Genomic DNA, 22,509 nt, shown 5'->3' with positions numbered 1-22,509 from the left:
CTACAGTCACTTCAGGGTAGAGGTGTGTAAGCCTGTGAACACAAATATATATACAAATATATATATACATACACAAACCTTCATCTTTCACTTGGGACTTGATTATAATACTCAGTAAAGGAACAGAATTGCACTGGGATTACAAGGCTCGTTAGAAATTTAAATTTTGTTTTCCCATGTATAATAGTTCCTAAAAGAGGTTATCTACATCACTGGAAAATTAACTCCATGTCATGGAGTGAAGTTTTGTGTGTGCAGAAGTTGCCAGTAAAAGCCGGAACATGCTAGAATATTCTAGCGCATCTGTAATTTTCCATTCTTCTCACAGCACAGCTGTATGCTTACAGGCTGAGTCTTACCTTAGTGCCAAGGCCACTGGGAAGGGTATATCAGCTAGTCAGTGTACAGTTTCTCACTCTCATTTCTTCTACTGACTTCTATTCTTTGCTTTCATTTTATATTTGTGTGGTGTACTTTTTATGCTGAAACTGGATTTTTGCTCTAATAGGAGCCAAGTTGTACCTTGCTAATGATCTAGCAGTGAACTGTAAGCTGTAAGCCTTAGTAAATCTCTGCTAAAGATTTTTCTGTGTTCTGTGGCTTTTTGGGATGCCCGCCACTGCCAGAGTTCCACTACTCTGGTAATCAAGCAATGGTCGGGGATGTCCTGGGGGCTGGGGGCACAGATCCAGACATTTAAGAACAAACTAGCTAACCAAATACAATCTTTGGAAAAAGGAAAGCCAAAAGTAAAAGAAATGACACCTAGCTCTTTACCCTCAGTGAAAGAAATCAACTGAAATAATCCAGCTTTTCCTTACTGTTTTTATCAGCTAAAATGGGGGTGTAAGGTTATGAAAGTATACAATGCAGTTCTACTGCTGAAACTAAGCAGATGTGGCCCTGAAAGTTGCCTTGATTTGAGGCTACCTGAAAATCAAATGCAAATTTCTCTGAGCTTTTCTGTCTAGTGTTCATGAATTACAGTGAGTTAGACCACCATGTAATTCTCTGTTGGGCTGTATCTGAATGGGTCAACTTGTCTCATTTTGTAAAGAGCAAGGTACTATGTAGATACCATTTGCTGATCCCCCCCCCCCCCATCCCACAAAATACCTTCAGGCTTGCCTTGGCCAGGAAATGATACCTAAAAGTTATTCGCTTATTACAAGTTTTGTAGCCAGGTTTCCTATGGCCAAGTCTTTCATCAAGTATTGTTAGTTAAGTACTTTGCTCTCTGGATTTTTTGTTAGGTAGACGGTGAAGCAATTTTAATTTCCATATTGCTGCCTTTTGCCATGGGTCTTCTGTAGCCACCTACCTTTCAATCAGCTAGTGCAGGTATCTTCAACCCTTTCAGACCCAGGAACCACTTTAAACCCAAACATGCATTTAGGGACCCTTTTCTTAATCTTTTACCATATATCTGCATGGCAGTAGTGCTCCTGTTTGCAACCCACCTTGGATCAGACTGCAACCCGCTAGTGGGTCCCAACACACATTTCACAGGTAAGGTTATTGAAATCATTCAATAACAACTACTTTCTTTCTTCCTTTAAAAATCTCTGTCCATGAAACTTTGTTAGTTCAGTGCTCACTATACAAACATGAGCCAAATTATATTTCAAGTACTCTTTTAAAGTTATCCAGATTTCCCAGTGCTCTGCAGTTGTAAAACCCTGTACAGACTAATAACAAAGAATTACCATCCTCTGGTTTGGTCAATGCCTTCAGCAATGAAGTCAGCAGGAAACGCATCTTCAAATTCTCTTTTGTTCTCAAATGGGTAATGGACTTGGGCATAAGGCATGCTCCCACTCTCAAACCAGCAGTCAAACACTTCTGAAACACGATGTAATACACCTTTGCCGCAGCGCGAGGGGATGGTTATATAATCAACGCTAAAGGGAAAATAATCCAGCAACAGTTTAGACACTGAAGGAACCCAATTACAGAAACTGATGCCAATCCCAAACTTCTATATCTAACATATTCAAATTGCTTGCATAGATTTTCCAAAATAATTCAGAACTGAAAGGGTTTCACTAATTTAGCACAAATACAATATACTTAAATTATTGCTAATGAATACAAATTGCTGAAAGCTACCCTAATGTCCCACATATCTCTCCAGGTCAGTTTCCAAAGAATGATAGTTGACAGATAACTAGCTAGCTAACACTAGAAATAGCCTATGCTTCCCAATAAAACACTGCATTTCAAACCACGTCAGAAATGCTTTTGCAGAAGAACCTTATACAATCCACATCAGTCCAGAGTCTGAATCTGTCAGCTAAAGCAACATTTTATGGGGTTCCATTAATAAACTGTTATCATACAGGAGTTTTTTGTGGGGGTTGTACAGATAAATGGCCAAAATGATGGCACTCCAGCCTGTGTCAATCTCTGCTTAAGCTGCAGCTACAGAAGGGTTGGGAGAAACCCCATAACTTATGTGTATGGGTTCACACAGGGAACCAGACTGAACTGAAGGGAACCAGACTGAACTCAATAAGCCAGTGGTGGGAAACCTGTTGTTCTCCAGATAAGGTTGTACTGTAACTCACCATCCCTGTCCATTAGGTATGCTGGCTATTAATCAATATTTTAAAGATTCACAAATTATCCATCCCTGCTCTAAACAGTGACATAAGCTAGTTGGTAGTGTCTCCCCACCAGGTTGAAAATTAAACTCTTGGATTTGCTCTCATTCAGGAGTTAGGGGAAACTGAGAAGGTGGGAAAGTAGCAAAAAATGATATTCTGTAATTTAAGGTGTTGCACAGCAGCAGGGCTATCTCCAGAGAATTGCCTGATAGTCCCTTTCTGGTTTGGACAAACAACTAGTTTTTAGACTCTAATATCAGGATGGTATTCTGAAATGGGTTCAACATCCACAAATGAGAGCAGAGATATTTCTGAGCTACAACAGACCCTGGCTTGCTTTTGTTACAATCACTTACCTTTCTCTGTGGAGATCAGTCACTTTCACTCCTGACAGCTCTTCCAGTTCTGCTACAGATCCAATACAGACCACCTGTTAAATCCAATACAGTGGTACCTTGGGTTACAAACACCTTGGATTACAGACACTTCGGGTTACAGACTCCGCTAAACTGCTAGTAGTACCTCGGGTTAAGAACTTTACCTCAGAATGAGAACAGAAATCACGCACTGGTGGCACGGCAGCAGCGGGAGGCCCCATTAGCTAAAGTGGTACCTCAGGTTAAGAATGGTTTCAGGTTAAGAACGGACCTCGAGAATGAATTAAGTTCTTAACTAGAGGTACCACTGTATATCAAATAGGATTTGTTAATGAACATAGTTCATAGCTGAAGCATGCAACTGGAAAAGTCAGCTGATACTACACTTCTAAACCTCTTATACTAATTGATTGCTATGAAGCCCAGCAGCTGTTTGAAATATTTGTAAATTGGCTTTAGCAAAGCTGAATCACTTCATATTTCCACATGTTTGTAAACATCACAGGTGCTAACCTTGTGATAGCATAGGCAATGGCATGCACTGTAAGAAAAAATGGAGGCAAACAAACTACCCAAACCAACACACTTTCTCAACTTCACCACTGTCACCAAGCGGTTATCTTTCCCCACCTCCCCATGACTCCACTAAATAGCCCTTTAACCTTTTGGATTTTAATTTTCCCAGTCAACTCCTTATACTAGGTGGAGTTGAATGCAACTTAGGCATCTGAGCAAGGTCTCAAACCAAATTGTGATTTTACTTAAGGTTTTAGTAATGCAACAAGAGACCTAATTATAGTTTTTGTTGTTATCCAAAACAGCAGATTAAAATAGTAATAACAGTTTGAAATCAAACAAAACTTTTCCTTCCCTAGTTAGAACTTTTAAAAAGGTGTCCATTGGATTTCATCAGCAGATTGATTGTTTTTGACAATAGCAAATGGAAAAAAGATGGAAAAAGTTTTAACTAGCAAGTTTTAAATAAGTATGCCAACTCTAAATATGGAAAAAATGCTTTTTAAAAAACAAGCTACAGATATTGATGGAAGAATCATTTAATGCTTTTGACACACCAGCAATCTAGAAAGTAAAACTGTCTCCCAGAATTACCATGACAGCAGGATTGCATGCATTCCAGAAACAGATGTACCCCAGAGAAGTGCCTTATACCTACTGTGTTCATTCACAATATACTTTTTGCAGGTTTTGTGGTGCCTAGCTAACTGAGCATCATTAAGACATGTCACCATTCTGAATAGTAGTAAAATCCAGCAATGCCTCCATTTTAGCAGTGGCAGGGGAAAGCAGCCGAAGCATGAAGTAGTCAATTAGTAATCTGCCCAAAATGGCAATGGAAACCTTAAGCCCTTGAGGATCACACCTTTTCTCTCGTTGATCTGATCTACAATTGCACTCTAAGCACAATCATAGTAAATAAAATGTAGCAATCTTGACTTAAATTATTTTTACTCACCTCTTCAAAATCATCACTGACCCACAATGGGATTGGCGTCCCCCAGTATCGATTTCGTGAAATTGCCCAGTCACGTGCCTCTCTCAACCAATTTCCAAAACGCTTCTCTCTCACAAAGTCAGGAACCCTAAGTTTTAAAAAGAAAACCTTACTTACAATAAACAAAAATCAAGAGAACTTGTTAGGCATATGTGGACACCCTATGTTGGAATATTATAACTTTGATAGCGTGTAATTTATTTACTTCTCTGGTTCATTTAGTCATGAATAAAGGGTCACAACAGTGATCAGAAATCAACACACTTTTCTCCAATTTCCAATTTTGTGGTTTGCTATAAAAGTAAATATTTCTGGATCACCCCTCATGTATGGAAAAGAGGAGACTGAAGGTCACTGTGGCTCACTCATGTAGCAGTAAACCATGCTTTTCTATAACATGTGAAACCAAGGTATTACCTACACTCAAAATAATTTTAGATGCAAACAGGTTTATGCTGATCTAGTGTTTTGGAGAGGGTTATTTCATGTGCCTCCTTTGGTTCACCAAATTGCAATGCACTTTCAGAAGAGATATGAGATTCAGGTTCTTTACACCATGTTGCTGCTATATCATCCTACAACCTAGGCTTCCACAACCTTGGGCATTTGCACCTCTTTCATCCTTGTTTCATATTTCCCACATGCTAGCTCACAATAATAGGATGCCAGGAAATAACTTGGTCCCTAAGTTATCCCCCAAAATGAACACCCTAAATATACATAAAAGACTTCTGCTGATTGTCACTGTATATAAACCCAAGCGAGTATGTTTTGTGCTTGCTGCTTAATATTTGGGCAACAGGTCTCATTCTGTGACTTTTCTATGATGTTTTAAGTTATTTTTTGGTTGCAGGAAGTATAAGTCAAATTTCCACCACAACTATTGGGGAAAATTTTTTTTAGAACTCAGCAATTTAGCTTTCCAATCGCATGAATTTCCTTGCTTTGAAAGAATCTAAGTGCCTTTGAAAGTGCTAGAGCCTCAATTTATTACAGTTATACACTTTGTACTGACCTAAAGAGACCCAGTCTAAGCACAAGTGGAAAACTGAATTAAGATAAAAGAAGAGCATTTGAACAATTCGCTAATGTGGAAAATGAACTTTGCAACCTTTACAATAGCTTTCAACTACAAGACGCTGGCAGGTGGCACCTGTAGCTTAAAACAGATAAAAGCTACTTAAACTGTGAATAGATGCTAACAAGAGATCCAAAAGTGCAACAATGCAGGCAATGTAGCTTATGGTCACAGATATCTTTTTCCTTTAGTTGAAAAACTGAGCATCTGGGAACATTTTTCATTATTACTAAGAGCTGAGGTGAGGCAGAACAGAGGTAAGCTGACCCCTGCACTCTCTAGATTTGCCTCTCTTACTTGCTGTAACAGTTACATCAACAGCATTCCCAACCTGCAGTGGTACCTTTGGGTAAGCAGAGAGATGATAAAGGTTCCTTTTGTCCCTCATTAAAATGACAAGACATTTTACTAATACAGTAACAGAGTCAAATCTGAGTGTGCACTTTTACAAACGCTCAACTTTAATAAGACATGATGGAGTTTTCTTCAAGCAAGTTATTCTTTTGCACAATGGCATACATTGAACAAGGTCATTTGTTATTTAACCATCACAAATATTATATAAATATTATATATTATATATTATTATATAAAAAAAAATGAATGCAAAACTTGGTTGGCTGTATGAAATAAACAAAGTCACCCTTACACATGACTTAACTAGTCTTCCAGAACAGTTGCTTTATTCTAAATCAAGGGGAGAGGGGATACAGCTCAAGGCCCAAGCGCAGTCTTTTAGACCCAACACAAACTTGTATCACTGGCCTCCTCCCCCAAACATATCTATCCCATACATACAATTTCTTGAGTCATGAAATAAAAGTTCCTGTTTTAATTCTGAAATTACATTTTCTGCATTGCTGAACTTACAAAACGCCCCACAGTGGGACTTTTCAACCATGCCCCAAAGCACTCCCACCTCCCTGCTGTTTTGGTTTACCACAACATCCAGCTTGAAGACGAGTTTTCACACAATACAAACAAACAAACAAGTGAAGTGAGCATAGTGATTTCAAAAGATATCTTTGGTCCTGTATTCTGATTTGCCACACTTCTCCCACTTCCATAACCTTCCGGATTTTAGATAGTAAATTGACACATTTAAAATAGGGTTTCTCCAGAAAGGTTTTACAGTGCACCACGGTGCTGTTTTATTATCAGTTACAACCACTTCCTTTTGTTTATTCGTTCCTTGGAAGATACAGCAGGATCATTTGTCAAAATTAAGATAAACTGTTGCTAGGTTCTTAAAATATGCCAGTTCCAAAATACATTAGTATTAAGTTCTCTCATTAAAAACAAATTAGAAATTCAATTAGGTTATAAAATTAGTCAAACCACATTTAATCTAGTTCATCAGAAGCAGTGCCTATGAGGAGTAGAAAGTATTCCTATGAGAAATCTAGTCCTAGCAGCCAGCAAGGATTCTAAAGGCAGTGCAGGCATCATACCAATTCCAAAGGATGCTATAAAGGCATCCCCTCTTTTATCACCCCTAGTTTAAAAATTCTGTAAATCCCTCAACAACCCCATTGGGGAAAAATAGAGAATATCACTGGACCTTTTCATGGCACTAAATCAGACAGATCTGCAGACATTTTTGCACACTTTCATTAAGTACCAATGCTGACCCAAAGCATTTACATATAACATGGCGCCGTACTCTGATACCTACACATGCAAATTTATCATATAGCTTCAACTTCAAAGGAGAGCAGCTCAGCAGGCTACTAAAACGGGCTTTGAAAACCTGATAGCAAATAACGGGCCTAATATCAAATATAGTCCTCTCTCAATTCCAGAAAACATTGTTCATGCTGTGTGCAAGGTGGAATAAACTATCAACAAAACTGTCCAAACAATGCCAGGGAATGCTGGGGAATGATGTTGAGCACCAAGCTCTTTCTTGCTAGATATTTGGGCTCATATTAAAAAATATTATATTCAAAATCAAGGTGAGAGTTTAGCATCACTAAACTGCTTGAATAATGAAGATATCCCAACAATTAGACAAGATTTGTTAACCATACTAATAATGACAGCTAAATTCCAAACTGTCCTACGTTGGACATTCCTCTCTCGAGGGCTAGCAGACAAAAATCTAAGACACCTTCAAAGAGGACAAAGGAACTACCCAGCTAAAAATTCTGTCCAACCCCAAAAACATCAACAACTTTCTAGTGAAAAGGTTCCTTTTTCATTCTGACATGTATGGATTTAATTAAGCTCTTTTGGAAAAACCCAGCTGCAGACAACTTAAATCTTTGTACACTTCTCACAAATCTATTGCTAGTATGACTATCAGCACTGTACCACCTGTTATGTGACTTTAAATGTGTACTAAAAGGAATAAGCAAAAATCAAATGATAGTAAAAATAAATGAAAAAGGTGCACTATAAACCAGCCTTCTCCAATGTAGTTGGACTCTTGAGCATTTCCTAAGGAGAGTTTGAGTCCAATAACATCTGAAGTGCACCATTTTGGGAAACGCAGTTGAAATGTTTATTGCCTAATACAATCCCGTAAGAACGAAACCCTAGAAGTCAGTTAATTAAAAGCTCAATTGCCACCTTTTCCACAGAGACATAATTTTCTTTCACAGAATAATGCACTGTCATTTGCATATTTTCAGTGTATACTTTCAAGACAGTAAAAGCTTGCAGCAGACAACAATTAACATAGAAGGCAAATACTTCAAGCTTACAACTATTTTTCCCGTAAGGTCATTAGCAGCTCTCAGCACTGAATACCAAAGATTGCACTTGCTTGCTATGGAGCCTTTATAAGAATGTGAACCATGCATTTGCCTACATCAAGCCAGAAAGTCACACTGGAATCATTTATGGAAACTTACATAAAGGCCCTACTTAAATTTAGCTTCCATGAAAAGAATATGACTACGAAAAATTATTCATGTTAACAGTATTGCAGAGAAACCAACACATACATTTTTAGTCTCTTTCTTTTAGCTTTTTCCCAAGAAACAATAACAGCAAAAAAGCAATTTGCCCCTGAAATACTACTATATTTATCAGGCTCCCAAATCCTAAGGGAAGAGAACTCTGACACACTCAGATGTTTACCCCATTATGTAAGTTGTAGACTGCAAGAATATCTATCTGTTAAAACGCCCAATTGTATACATTACTTTCTGTCACCCTTGATAAATGGTACACGTCTTTATTTCCATTGCACCATGAGTTGTAGAAGAGGTGGAAAAGATTATTCCAACACAAAAGCGCTGCCAAAGATTGACTCGAAACTGAAGCCCAGTAAGACTAAGACCTAAGACCAAGTTCACCTGGCAGCAGACACGTGCCCTTGGCCGATAGGTAGAGACATCAAAAGAAAGAAGCAGCATTTGGAGCAAGAGATCTCCATCTACTGACACAATAGTTGGAATTCAGACTCCTTGTTCAATCAAAGCAAATGTCAGAAAAGATCAAGACTTTACTGGCAAATGTCTACACCTCATTAGAAAAACAGACAACCAAATATTAGAGAAAATACAGGAATTCTGCATGGATAGTAGCTATGTGAACATCAACAGCTTCATGCAACAATACTAATGGACTCAATGCAACAGCAGTTTCTAGTATGGTCCTCAGAGAAATTAAAAGTAATCTTCCCGTCCAAGTGTACTTGGCTACTGGATCAGTTCACACATCACCTTAAGTCATAGGTGAAAACAAACTGTGGTAAAATTCAGTGGGATCGACTGCAGTAATTTTTCTTTACAGCCTGGCTTAAGCTCAAGAAACCTTTTTCCAGCTTATATTCAAGTAGGGGATGTCAGCCACACAGCAACAGAGTTCCTTATTAAAATAGAAGTGGGGGAGAAATAGCTGCAGGACAATAATGAAACTATGAAGTAAAAGGGTAACTGAGGAGATTACCAGTAGCACTGGGCATTATTTTCCAGCAACTTCTCCACCATGTGCTCCACACGGACAAACCAGCTTGGCACAGCTTTGTATATTAGAGGAGTATCTGACCTAAAATAAATGATATGAAAAGAAAATTAGGCACGCTCTTTAGGTATTCTGCAATACTTGTTGCGCCAGCTTCACAAGTCACCCCTCTAAAATTCAGTAGCAAAATTCCCATTGATTTCCACACACAGTGTGACTGTGCCCCTTGCCTCCAGAGTCTCACTGAAATGGCAACTAATATAGAACTCCAATATATCACCCAGGGAAAAAGGAAAGCTATCTGAGTACATGAATACATGAGGATACCAATTTAGTCCATAAGAAGTGGGAAGTCTTTTATTTAAAACCCACCTGGCAAGGAACTTAAGAATACAGTTACTGAATCATGCATCAAGGAGAATCGTAGAGGACACCTTGCAAAAGTATAGATTCATCTTCCTTTAAAGATTCTTCCGTAAAGCTTCTGAAAGGTTTCCTTTGCCCCATACAAGCATAAAATTAGAAAGGTTTAATAATACATTTAAGAAGAAGGGCCATAGCTCAGTGGCAGAGAACATGCTTTGTGTGCAAAAGATCCCTAGTTATCTTTTGGGATCCTTGGCATCTCCAGGGAGGGCTGGAAAGGAACCCTGCCTGAACCCCCCACAGAGCTGCTGCCGGTCCCTGTAAACCAGGCATAGGCAAACTTGGCCCTCCAGATGTTTTGGGACTACAACTCCCATCATCCCTAGCTAACAGGACCAGTGGTCAGGGATGATGGGAACTGTAGTCTCAAAACATCTGGAGGGATAAGTTTGCCTATGCCTGCTGTACTGGGCTAGATGGAGAAATCCTCTGACCCGGTATAAAGCAGCTTCCTGTTCCTAAACTCAGTTTTCACTATTAACTTCTTATATTAAAGACAACACAGGGACTGTGCCTGCATTCAGACTCTGCAATATTTTAAGATGCCATGGGCTATTTGCTAATCTGTCCAGACATAAGCTGCTGGAAAGCTAAAATGCATTTCTCAACACCAAGAAAGAATTTAAATTCAATGTATAGCGCATACTAAACTGAATGAAGAGGAGAAAGAGACAACTTGCTTTTGAAACCCCATACAACAAAAGCGAAAATATTATCTGCCTCCTTTCAATCCAAACATGTAATTCTACGTAATCTAACGCTAATGATTTTCAAGAAGGCTGGCAATCTCTCTTGTCAGCATATTGAAATCCTAAACAGAACAAAAGTACCAAAGCTATATATGTAAAGAAGCTTAGTTTCATCATTTATCCCCTGCCTTGTACAGGCATAATACTGGCTCCCTGCAAATGCTAAGCAGAGTCAATATCAACCAGGATTTGAAACCAGGGCATGAAGAATTGAATAGCCTGATTAAGAGAGAGCCTTGTTTTTAGCAGTGTAGAACAAATACTAAACTGCAGCTAGGGCTGACAAAGGAAAAATGTGTGCTAGATATGGAAGGGAAAAGGAAGAGCATATACATACATTCCAAAGGCATGCTTCTAATATCCAAACCATAGTTTGCAGGAAGCAAGCATTACATATGGGCCAGATCCCAATGTACCTACTGTCATCATCTCTCAAAACATTTTGCTATTAATAAATATCACTCTGTTCAGTTCAGCACATGGAAAACAGAATTAAAACTGAGCAAAAGTGATTGCTCCAATACTACTATGCCAAACCAGTTTGGGGCAATTATTTCACTTTCTACAGCTCTCCCTAAAAGTTTAGAAATTTAAAGGATTGCACACACACACAAAGCTAGCCTTTTGCTATGAAAAATGTCTCCCAGGCCTAGCCAATTATAGAATTTTGGGAATAAGGGAGATTCAACAAGATTGATGAATTCTTCTTTTTAAAGGTCTTAGAGAATATAGACAGATTACACTTGAATACAAATTCAAACTAGCTTTAAAAGATATATAACTTCACAGAAAGAATTTTCATACTCTTTTTGCAATTTCAAAGGGCAAAATAAATTGATACATGAGATTTAATTGGTTTGAACTATATAACACAGCTTATATTTATACACCCACTGCTAAATTCCTCTGAGCCAAAACTTTGATTTTTCTGAAACCTATGCCAACACTGGAAATATTAACGAAAGTCCAGTTATAACAGCAGCCAGTGTAGCTCTCGCAGAATTGCTGCAGTGGGAAAACAATCTGGCACACACACTATTTAACTTCTGCAGCTGACTTTTGCATTGCATGCAGTTTCTGAACCATGGCATTTGCAGAATCTTTTTCTTACGGGGAGTGGGAGACAAGGTAAAATACTGAAAGAGGGGAGCAAGCTAGTTTCTCATATTTCAGGTTCTACAAGTGTTATAGAACTTTTTTTTAAAAAAAAAAAGCTAGGAAACAGGATTTTTGCTCACTCAGGGGAGGCAACTGTATCTCCCCTGCCCCTGCAGACACTCATGTTCGAAACCATCTTCAAGAGTGCACCTAACATAGAACACATTACAACGGTCCAGCCACGAGATTATAAAGGCATAAACAACTGTGGCCAGCCAACTGAAACAAGAACCTTCTGCAGTTATTAGTGAATAAATGGTGTCACTATGGGTCATATCCAATACAGTGCAATTAAAAAAGAACAAGAAGAAAAGGAAACACCTGCCTCCCTCCCCACTGAGTGGGACCCTCACCAAACGTCTGGTCTGTAAAAGAGGGAGACTGCAATGGGCATGGGTGACTCGGGAAAGTCGGCAAAAACAGCTTCCATTCTAAAAAGCGGCCTCTGCCCAATTTGACATATACCGTATTTTTCGCTCCATAAGACACTTTTTTCCTCTTAAAATCTAAGGGGAAATGTCTGTGCGTCTTATGGAGTGAATGTGTGGTCCCTGGGGCTGGAGGGGGGGGAACCGGGCTTCCCCCGCCAGCCCCGACCTGCTCTTTGGTGCTGGCGGTGGGGGAAAGCCGGGCTTCCCCAACTGCTAGCCCCACAAGCTCGGGAAGCAGCGGGAAGGCTGCTCCTTTCGCTGAAGCCTTTCCTTTCGCCTCTCCTTTCGCTAAAGCCAGGAGAGTCCTGCTCTCCTGGCTTCAGCGAAAGGAACCCAAAGCCTCCGGAGCGCAGTGGGAACTCCCGCCACACTCCGGAAGCTTTGGGTTGCCTTCACTGAAGCCTGGAGAGCGAGAGGGGTCAGTGCGCACCGACCCCTCTCGCTCTCCAGGCTTCCAAGGTAGCCGCCTGAAGCCTCCAGAGCGCAGCGGGAACTCCCGCTGCACTCCGGAGGCTTCGGGTTGCTTTCACTGAAGGCGAAGGCAATGTGGGAGAGGGAGAGCTGCGCAGCGCCCCTTCCGCGAAGCGGGAGGAGAAATGGAAGGGGCTTCGTTTCTCCTGCCGCTTCGCTGAAGGGGCGCTGCGCAGAGAGGGGGAGAATTTTTTTTTCTTGTTCTCCCCCTCTAAAACAAGGTGTGTCTTATGGTCGGGTGCGTCCTATAGAGCGAAAAATATGGTAGTTAGTCTTTCACTGATACTTGTGAGAAATTATACACACACTGTGCCAGAGGTGAGATCTACTTACAGATACGAAGAGAGCTTTGAATACAACTGATTTAACTGCATAGGTATGTCTTAGTGTCTAGTAAATAAAAGACAATCTAAACAGAACATATTTTTCACAAATAAGTTACCAGTCAAAATGCTTCCTTTAAATAGTATGTTAATTCTTCTCCGTACCTCCAACAAAAAGGATAGCTGTGCTTATAAGAGCTGGTATGGACCAGTCTTCCTTGTTCTTTTAGGAATCTGACAATGTTCTTATCTGCATCCTGAGTAAAGCAAAATATTATTTTAGAATAATGATAACCCATACAAAGAATTTCTCCAGGTGGGTGGTAGCTTCAGGAAAGAAAAAAAGAGAGAAGTTACAAGCTAACAGCCAGTTCCGATGTAGCGTGAGATTAATAATGTATCTAGTATTTAGCACAGATGCTGAGCTGGTTTTTATGTAATATTAAACCATAGTTGGGATGTGGGTGGCGCTGTGGTCTAAACCACTGAGCCTAGGGCTTGCCGATCAGAAGGTCGGCAGTTCAAATCCCCGCGACGGGGTGAGCTCCCGTTGCTCAGTCCCAGCTCCTGCCAACCTAGCAGTTCGAAAGCACATCAAAGTGCAAGTAGATAAATAGGTACCACTCTGGCAGGAAGGTAAACTGTGTTTCCGTGCGCTGCTCTGGTTCGCCAGAAGTGGCTTAGTCATGCTGGCCACATGACCTGGAAAAACTGTCTGTGGACAAACATCGGCTTCCTCGGCCAGTAAAGCAGATGAGTGCCACAACCCCAGAGTCGTTCGCAACTGGACTTAACTGTCAGGGGTCCTTTACCTTTCTTAAAACCATAGTTAAAGATAAAACTATGGTTTAATGTGAAAGAGCAGCTAGTACAGTGCTGACTTTGCTCGTCCCACACTCCTGCTGTTCTGCCAGGAAACAAGCTAGAGACTGACTTGCTATGATGTTTGAAACTGGGCTCATTGTTTCTCCCTCCTGACAGAGGATGAGTGGTATGCCAAGAACAGACCCAGGTTTCTGATTATAGCTTGTTTAGACAGAAGTGAGCAAAGGTCTGAACGAAGAAGTGCTGGAGTGGAAATGGTTCATCTGGATTTTTCACCATTTTCACAAACAATACCACTGACAAAATTTATGGCAAAAAGTAGCAGTAGGAAACAAAGCACACACATCTCTTCAGTCTCTGAATAATGTTTTTCTAGCTTCCTTCCTTCACAACCAACCTTCACATATTGTCCAGCAAAGTCTGTCACTTCTGCTGTGAAACAGCCCGAGGCATCAACAGGACAAACTGGTACTGAATCTTTCCGAATGATATTAAAATCCATACAGACTCTGTAGTCATCCTATGTGAGAAAAACAAAGTTAAATATTCAAATGTGTGTCTTTTGATTTCTAAGGCAGCATTCTGAATTTCAAAATTCTGCTGGATTTTCTAGATTCCCCAACTTCAACAGGAACCTGATAAGTTCTTTCTTCACACTGTGAAATACTTTGCTTCTTGTGTTATAAAGTATCTTGTCACACTGAGGATGAGTTCATTCATGCATGTTTTTCTCTTCATGGTTGCAGCATCAACCGGTTACCCACATGTGCAAATGATCAAACGCCACAGAAAGAAGTACCACATTTCTGCATACTACCTCAGGAGACAAATACTTTCCAATCAAATGCAGATAGTTGCAAATCAAATAATGAGTAATCAAAAGATTTTACATGATATGAGCCAATCCCAAGACTTGTAGGATTTAGTCACCTTAATTTGCAGTTTCCCATGTTTTGGAGTGGGTGTGGGAGGTAATGATGACTAGGGCAGGGTTGTAGATCAATGGTAGAGCCTGTGATTGTTCACAGAAAGTACGCTCAAACCTTGGTTGTCAAACGTAATCCATTCTGGAAGCCTGTTCAGCTTCCGAAACATTCGACAACTGAGGCGTGGCTTCCAATTAGCTGCAAGAGCTTCCTGCACTCAAGCGGAAGCCGCATTGGATGTTCAGCTTCCGAAAAACATTTGACTTCTGAAAAATGTTCAAAAACCGGAGCATTTACTTCCGCGTTTTTGGCGTTTGGGGGCAGAAACATTCCAAAATGGAGCCGTTTGGGAACCGAGGTCTGACTGTACCAAGTTCCATCTTAGGCATTTCCAGGTAGGCCTGGAAGAAAGACTCCCATCTGAAACCCTGGAAAGCCACTACAAGGCAGTGTAGACAATACAGAGCTAGATGATTCGACTTGGTAGGAGGCAGCTTCCCACACACTGGGCCCATGATCACATCAAACTGCCTGAGCATTTTGCCATTCTTGGAGAAATTGCAAATAATAATAATAATAATAATAATAATATCATCTCAAGTTCTCAAATAGTCTAGAGAGCTTTTTGTTGGCATATGTTGAGAGCAAACCATGGTTCAGCATTCTGTGAATGAGCATTGAATAAATCTCAGGTTTGAATGTTTTCTTCCTCTTTTAATGCTTCCAGAATGCTCTCTCATGGTTTGCACATTGCACTACGTCAAACTATGGATCAGTACCATCCAGATTTGCAGAGAAGAACATGCAGCCACTTCGCTCTGCCCCAGTTCTTGTTCTGCTGCTGTGGTGAGTTAAGCCATGGTTTGGATTAACACACTGTCCAAGCCCAGGCTTGTGGTTTAATTCTACCAAACAAAATGCAATCCATAAACCATAAAATGGACAAAGTTCATAGTTGGTTTGGAGTAACTATGAGTAAGCTGTGTGTCTGTGTGTGTGCTATAAAAGTTTGGAAAGAGCTAAATCATGAGCCCAAATTCAGACAACATGCTAAGACAAACCATGGCTGAACTAAGGCAGCAGTCCCCTTGAGAGTTCATTTTTGAAATGTAGTGGACACATAGCCTGCTTACAATTAGGCTATCTTCTTTTCAAAAAAGATGTACTGCACAAAAGAGTTCCAATACAAATTATAATGCTGTTTCTGTATTGCGACAGGAGCAAATGGAAATTGGTAGGTAACAAGAATGTACTCGTTGTCATTAGAATATGTGTACAGTGTGCTCCTGACAAGTTACTGGATCAAAAAAGAATCTGAATTTCTCAATTTAAAAAGTTAAGACAAGATGAAAACATGTTTGACATAAAAGCACATAAGTGACTTTAAACTTACAGCGCCAAAGTAAGGAGCTTGATGTACAACCCCGGTACCTTCTTCTTCCTTCACATAGTTGTCAGTCACTACAGTAAAAGCACCATTTTCTTTGCACTAGCACAAAAGAGATAGTTTTTTTTAAAAAAAATGTACAAAACATTGGCATGGAAAATATGACAAGCCAGAAACATTGTTCAAACATTCTAGTAATGGTTACATATGAATTTGTTCATTAAAACCACTGCTACAAACATGAGTTACATAAACTGACATAGAGAGAGATCAGCAGTATGAATACCAAACAAAAGCTTCCTGGATAGCTCAGTTGGTTAGAGTGTAGTGCTGACAATGCCAAGGTTGCAGTTTCGATCCCCATAAGGGACAACTGCATATTCCTGTATTGCAGGGGGTTGGACTAGATGATCCTTAGGGTCCCTTCCAACTCTATTTTTCTATTAGATATCTATGAGACACCCTCCAGAACTGAGGGACAATTCAAAAATCAAAATAAAAAAATAGCCATTTTCTAATCAGGGTGGAATGTGGGTCTTTGCATGCACACATGACAGAGCACACAGAACCGACATGCAAAGGTGGCATCCATACATTTGCATATGATACACCCACAATTTCCCTAATCCTTCATCTCAAACAAGGCATGGGAATATTCATGAGAAGATGCAGTAAGGACTCAGGATGATTAAAAAGGTTCTAAAGCTGTCAAGGCAAAGGTCACTGTGCACTATGGATTGTTCTAAACTGAGTAGTTCCACTGAAATCAATAAACTTAAGTTAGTCACTGTTCACAGATTTCAATGGATCTGCTCCAATTATTAGTTGGATGCAGCCCTCTGTTGTTCCACAAAGGGAAGCAAAGCACATAAAGCTACCCTAAATGTATTTTACACTGCAAGCCTATACATATCTACTCAAAAGTAAATTGAGTAAGCAGAGTTGAATGGAACTTACTCCCAAGCAAATGTGTATAGGATTACAACCTTCGTATCTTAATGAAGCCAATTTGGATGGTATTCAACTAATGAGTCCCATCAGGGGAAGCTCTGGGCAAAGACTGATACTCCCAGTACAACACTGTTCTATTGCAAAACACAGTAAATTTGAGTCTCATTAATTAAGAGACTGGGTCATAAGATCCCACATTCCCTCCCCAAACGCAACTGCATAAATTGATCCTTCATGGATCAAAAGGATTGATTTTTCTATTACTTTTTATAATCCTGAACAATACTAACACCATTTGCGAATTACTCTTAAGTTAAAATTACTTTTTAACTATTATATTTTCTGTTTCTATTTTCTTTATTTTATCTGTGTTCTTTTAATTTGTGTAAGCTACCTTGAGTCCCAGGAAAAAGGTAGGAGATAAATAAGTATTATAATAAAGACACATACTGCTCACCTTGATAAAATACTTGAAAAGAGGTTTATATTTCTTCCCTTTAAGGGTAACACCAGGAAACCTGAAACACATTCCCCCCCGCAAAAAAAAAAATTAGCAGTAGTTAAGAAGTTTTGTTTATGTACAATATTTACAAATAGCTTTTCTGCTATAGAAGCAATATGCAACATAATAAAACAAGACATTAAAATAAAACTGCATGGAAGTACTGCATAAATATCAAAGCAACAAGCAAAAGAATCTCCATCAGCAAGTTACAATCATATAAAAACTTCTTGGAATTGCAAGAAAGACAATAACTGAGCAAGCCTAGGGGGCCTAGAGAGTGCAAAGTGGCAGATCTACTCCACTTCCTAAGTCCTACTAGTTTGTGGCAACGCAGCAGGAGGCGGGGATGTTGGACCTTTCCTCCTACATCTTTTCTTCAAAATTCCCCCCATTGGTTTCAGTGGCTGGGAACTGCTCTGTGGTGAGAACTGAGGGCCCACTTCACAGGCCTCCTCAAAGAATGAATGGGCCTTGGATCCAATCCTCTCTGTCCTACCTTCACCTCAAATGCCCTATTTCAGGGCTACTGCTCACAGGAACTCTACTGGTAGAAGTGCTAAGCCTACTGCGTTTTCCACAGGGGCCTCCACAGTGAAGTGCCCACCCTGCTAGCTAAACCTTTCTCCATCAGCAGCAAGGCACTGGAAGCTAAGCCTCTTCAGCCAATGGACCTGATGAATAGGAATACTTGGCCCACCTACACTTTTTAAAAGAGGGAAAGCCACATGTCTGTGTTGCAGCAAATACAACTAAGTTTTGTGGTACCTTAACAACCAACAAATTTATTACAGTATAAGCTTTCATGGACTAGAAGCTGAAAATCTACATAGTTTTGTGTGTGGTGGTGGTGGTTTACATTCCAGCAAAGCATTCCTCAACCTCCTATAAACTGGCTGGAAGGAGGTTGGACTAGATGACCCTCGGGATCCCTTTGAAGTCTATAATTCTGTGATAAATCTCTGATGTTCTATTTATTTCAGTTAAGACTTTTTTCTTACATCTGGAAAATGAAATCAGCTTCGCATTGTAGATGCTTGAGAAAATTGCAGCAGGAAAGGCAGTGAATGACAAAAGAACACTCTTAGGAAAGTATTCTTCAGAGTTTGTGACAGTTGCAATTCTTAACAAAATTCTATCATCTTTGGTCATTTGATGTGTGGTGTTTTTTTTATATTCGATGGCCTTAACAGAATTGGGGCAGACACAAAATTGTGCAATCCTAGTTCTTTAAAACAAATGGGAGCTTTGCCAGTGACTTCGATGGTTTTGTGGATAGCACTTTAAAAGCCTTGATTTTAAAACAATTATGCCAATAAGACCATAAAGGAGATCCAGAATGCTATTGTCTGAGTCAGATTGAGACTTGGAGAACCCTACTTTTCAAAACCAAGTTCACACTCTAACATTATCGATAAAAAGCTGCATAAAAATAAAGTCACCGCTTACTACAGATGAAACTTCAAATCCAATGCAATCTTCAGTGGCAGATACCAGATCTTTTGAGAGACTGCCGTACATACAAGCAATTTCATATATTATGGCATCAGACTAAGAAAAAACAACAATTCTTCCATTCTCTTACCTTGCAAGGCAATTATTTATAGAATGTAGAATTTAGAATGTATGTACTAATTTATCTACTTGCCTGTCAAGTACTGCATATTCACTTTCAGATTTGTACAGGGATGCCAGTCGAGCTTCCATCAAAATGAAAATCTTCCCTGTATTTTTATCTGAGGAGGAAATCCATGGATGTTAATATTCAATTACTGAACTCTTACAAAAAGATATATGAAAAACAGCATAAGTATGAAGATGCCAGGCTCATTTCTGCTAATTAAAATATGTCTTACGCTATTATTACCAGGGAGAAGAAGAAGAAGAAGAAGAAGAAGAAGAAGAAGAAGTGGTGTTTGGATTTGATATCCCGCTTTATCACTACCCAAAGGAGTCTCAAAGCGGCTAACATTCTCCTTTCCCTTCCTCCCCCACAACAAACACTCTGTGAGGTGAGTGGGGCTGAGAGGCTTCAAAGAAGTGTGACTGGCCCAAGGTCTCCCAGCAGCTGCATGTGGAGGAGCGGGGAAGTGAACCCGGTTCACCAGATTATGAGACTACCGCTCTTAACCACTACACCACACTGGCTCTCAAGACCAAATAAAGACATAGGCTATTACACACTTTTAAAAAAATCACTTCCAAAATCCAAATCTGTACTTTCGGACTCAGCACAGGCATCACACCAAAACCATGGTTAAGGAAGCTAGAATCTGAAACCAACAGTCCAGCTCTCCCTACCCAGGGCCCGTTTCTTGGTGGTTCCTTCAAAAGCAGAACTTTCAGTTAGGCAAGCTGGTCAGTCAGTTTTTATAGCGCAACAGCACAGCTCTCTCAAAGAGGTTTTCAATTATTTAAATGAGACAAATGATTGGAAGTATTAAAGCACAATTGTTGGCACAGCACACACCAATAAGACGTGACCCTTCCCTTCAAACCAAACTGAGTTCTGATCGGCCTGAATCCCCACTGTTCTTGCCCCAAGCTTCTCTCAATGCTCCAGCTCTGCCACCAAACTCTGACGTGAAGAGCATGCCTAAAGTTTTGAACATGACAACAACCCAAGCTGATTGTTGGTCTTGCAGTGTCCTCTGTATCCATTGCCTCATAGACAGCAAGCATTGCCTACTTTCACAATACGAGATTAATAAGAGGAGCAAGCTTTTCCAGGATGAAGATGCTCTGTGGATACGAAGGCCATATTCAGTTTCCAAAATCTAAAAAGGTTACATTGTGAGGATGAGAATTCTGCTTCCAGAAAGCAACATATAGCAAACTAATAAGAACTGAATATATTACTCAGATTCTGATGCTTGGGCAACAGCAAGACCCAGAGATTCTGGGGAAAGGTTGAAGGGACAGAATTACCCCCCAGATCTTCTATTACTTCTATTACTGGTTCCCCCAAGACAGGATGCATGCTGTGTTGCAAAGCAGAAGTATGCATAAATATAAAAAAAGTTCATGTCATTAAGGGTATGAATGACCTTTGGATTGGAAAGAAGGAACGCTACCAAGCAACAACTTTTCATGATGGACACTTTGGCTATGAGTGCCCAAGAAAAATATCTTGAAACAACTGGGAATTGTGTGGAAGGCAAAATACAGATTTATAAGAGGCAACCTTTTTTCTCTGAATACAAGTATTAATTGTTGCAAAAATATGAATATGTTTACATAATTCTTGTTGATTTACAAACTGAAGTTGAGGATTTAGCTATTCCAAACTGTCAACCAAACCGTCCTTGTGCAGCTCTTGCAAAGATAAAATGTTGAAGAACCATGAATGCCTTAGCTCCATGAAGGACAGGTCAGATATGTGCAATAATAAAATTAAAATTATTTTAATGGTAAAAAATTAGGTGGAAGGTTCTAACGACCTTACGTAGTTGAAAAAAATATGCCTTCAACTGCTATCTTGCAATTTGTTATATAAATTTGTATCAGCCTTGTATTTCAGCATTCACCTGGTAACTAGAGCAACAAGGGATTGCAGGCAGGCAAGGAGCAGGCTGGCAGAAGACCACAGCAGTGTTCCATCCCTTCTCTGTGTGCAGCAGAGAAACCAAGCAGGCTGTCAGGAGGAGTAAAAAGCCCTCCTCTACACCCAATATAGAAATACAGTTGCCTGCTGTAGGAGGGTGGCACTCTTAGGTCCTCCTGAAAATATGTACACTAGCAACTTTTATGGGCTTATTTACAAGGCTGGTTTATGTATTTTTCTAACATTTCTTTTCCTTTTGTATCAAATATTTTTAGTATTGCTATAAGTTTAATAAACTTTGAGAATTTTTTTTTAATGAAACAATTGCTAGAGCTGTAGAGACAAGGGATGAGCCCTGTATTTCATGCAGATAAAACTCCTCCCATCTTTGTGGATCACTGCAATTCAGACACCTGGTGGAATGAGCCGCAAGACTGAGAAAATCTTGCAAAGGCTTTCAAAAAGCCTTGAGCAAAGCACTGTAGCAGTAGCAAAGAATAGATGTGTGCTAATTTGGGAGGAAGCAAATCTTTCAGCCATTATGGCTTTGTTCAGAAGATTGCTTTAGAACTCGAGAACTATCAATTCAAAATTTCTAAGGAGTGACTGGGCCAGGCCCAATTTACTACTGAGGCCAAATTTGCAGAGGACGTAATTGATGAGCAACAAAGAGTGGGAGATAGTAATTTCAGAAACTGCTTCATCTGAGCTGAGGAGATAGCTCTGGATGTTTCATTTGCAACTCTGTGAAGGAATCAATACAGCTCTACATGATATGCATATGTATGTGCAACTTAAGGCTCCAGATTCTTGGCAGGCACACCTCCACCTGGCATCGGCGTATGAAGTCAGATGTTGGCCAGATAGGCACAGTTTGGGGAAAACAGCCTGGTGGGGCGAACTGAAACCAGTATCAGGCCTAATTAGCCCCATGGGCCAGAGCCATCCCTGGTGAGGGGAATGCACTCTGCACCTCCTCAAGAGCATCTCACATATTCTTAATCCATGCTTTCCAGGGAACAGCCTGGGCACTGAAAACAGATTACAGGGTTCAGCCCAGGCAAACTGATGTACCAAGTTAGATAATGGCTGTTGAATGTGCAGAGTTCATCTCAGGCATATTTTTGCTTATTTTGTGGGCCAAGAGAGACCCATGCTTGAAAAGAAGCTGCACCACTCTTGTTGCTCCCCATGCTTAGCTGTGACTGGAAAGGATATCTTTATTGGAAGGGGATTGGCCTAGCCTGCAGCACGGAGCTCAGCAGAAGACGCACCAGAGATTCCCTTACAAGGAAATTTTCCAATTATCCTTTTAGCATCAGAAGGCAGC

General features: G+C 40.1%; 1 protein-coding gene across 1 annotated transcript in view; it reads right to left on the bottom strand.

Annotated features, from left to right (window-relative positions):
* The window catches only part of IARS1 (isoleucyl-tRNA synthetase 1), an 85,034-nt gene that overhangs the window by 39,496 nt on the left and 23,029 nt on the right, over positions 1-22,509 (bottom strand). The window contains exons 9-17 of the mRNA XM_080994253.1: positions 19,284-19,371; positions 17,591-17,651; positions 16,189-16,284; positions 14,267-14,389; positions 13,210-13,301; positions 9,472-9,570; positions 4,458-4,584; positions 2,963-3,036; positions 1,707-1,901 (exon numbers count right to left, since the gene is read on the bottom strand). Of these exons, the coding sequence (XP_080850379.1) occupies positions 1,707-1,901; positions 2,963-3,036; positions 4,458-4,584; positions 9,472-9,570; positions 13,210-13,301; positions 14,267-14,389; positions 16,189-16,284; positions 17,591-17,651; positions 19,284-19,371 (955 nt within the window). The remainder of the gene's footprint in view (positions 1-1,706; positions 1,902-2,962; positions 3,037-4,457; positions 4,585-9,471; positions 9,571-13,209; positions 13,302-14,266; positions 14,390-16,188; positions 16,285-17,590; positions 17,652-19,283; positions 19,372-22,509) is intronic.

Source organism: Podarcis pityusensis (assembly GCF_964106645.2).
Source record: "Podarcis pityusensis genome assembly, chromosome: 2".
Taxonomy (NCBI): domain Eukaryota; kingdom Metazoa; phylum Chordata; class Lepidosauria; order Squamata; family Lacertidae; genus Podarcis; species Podarcis pityusensis.
This window is presented reverse-complemented; position numbering and strand designations above follow the sequence as displayed.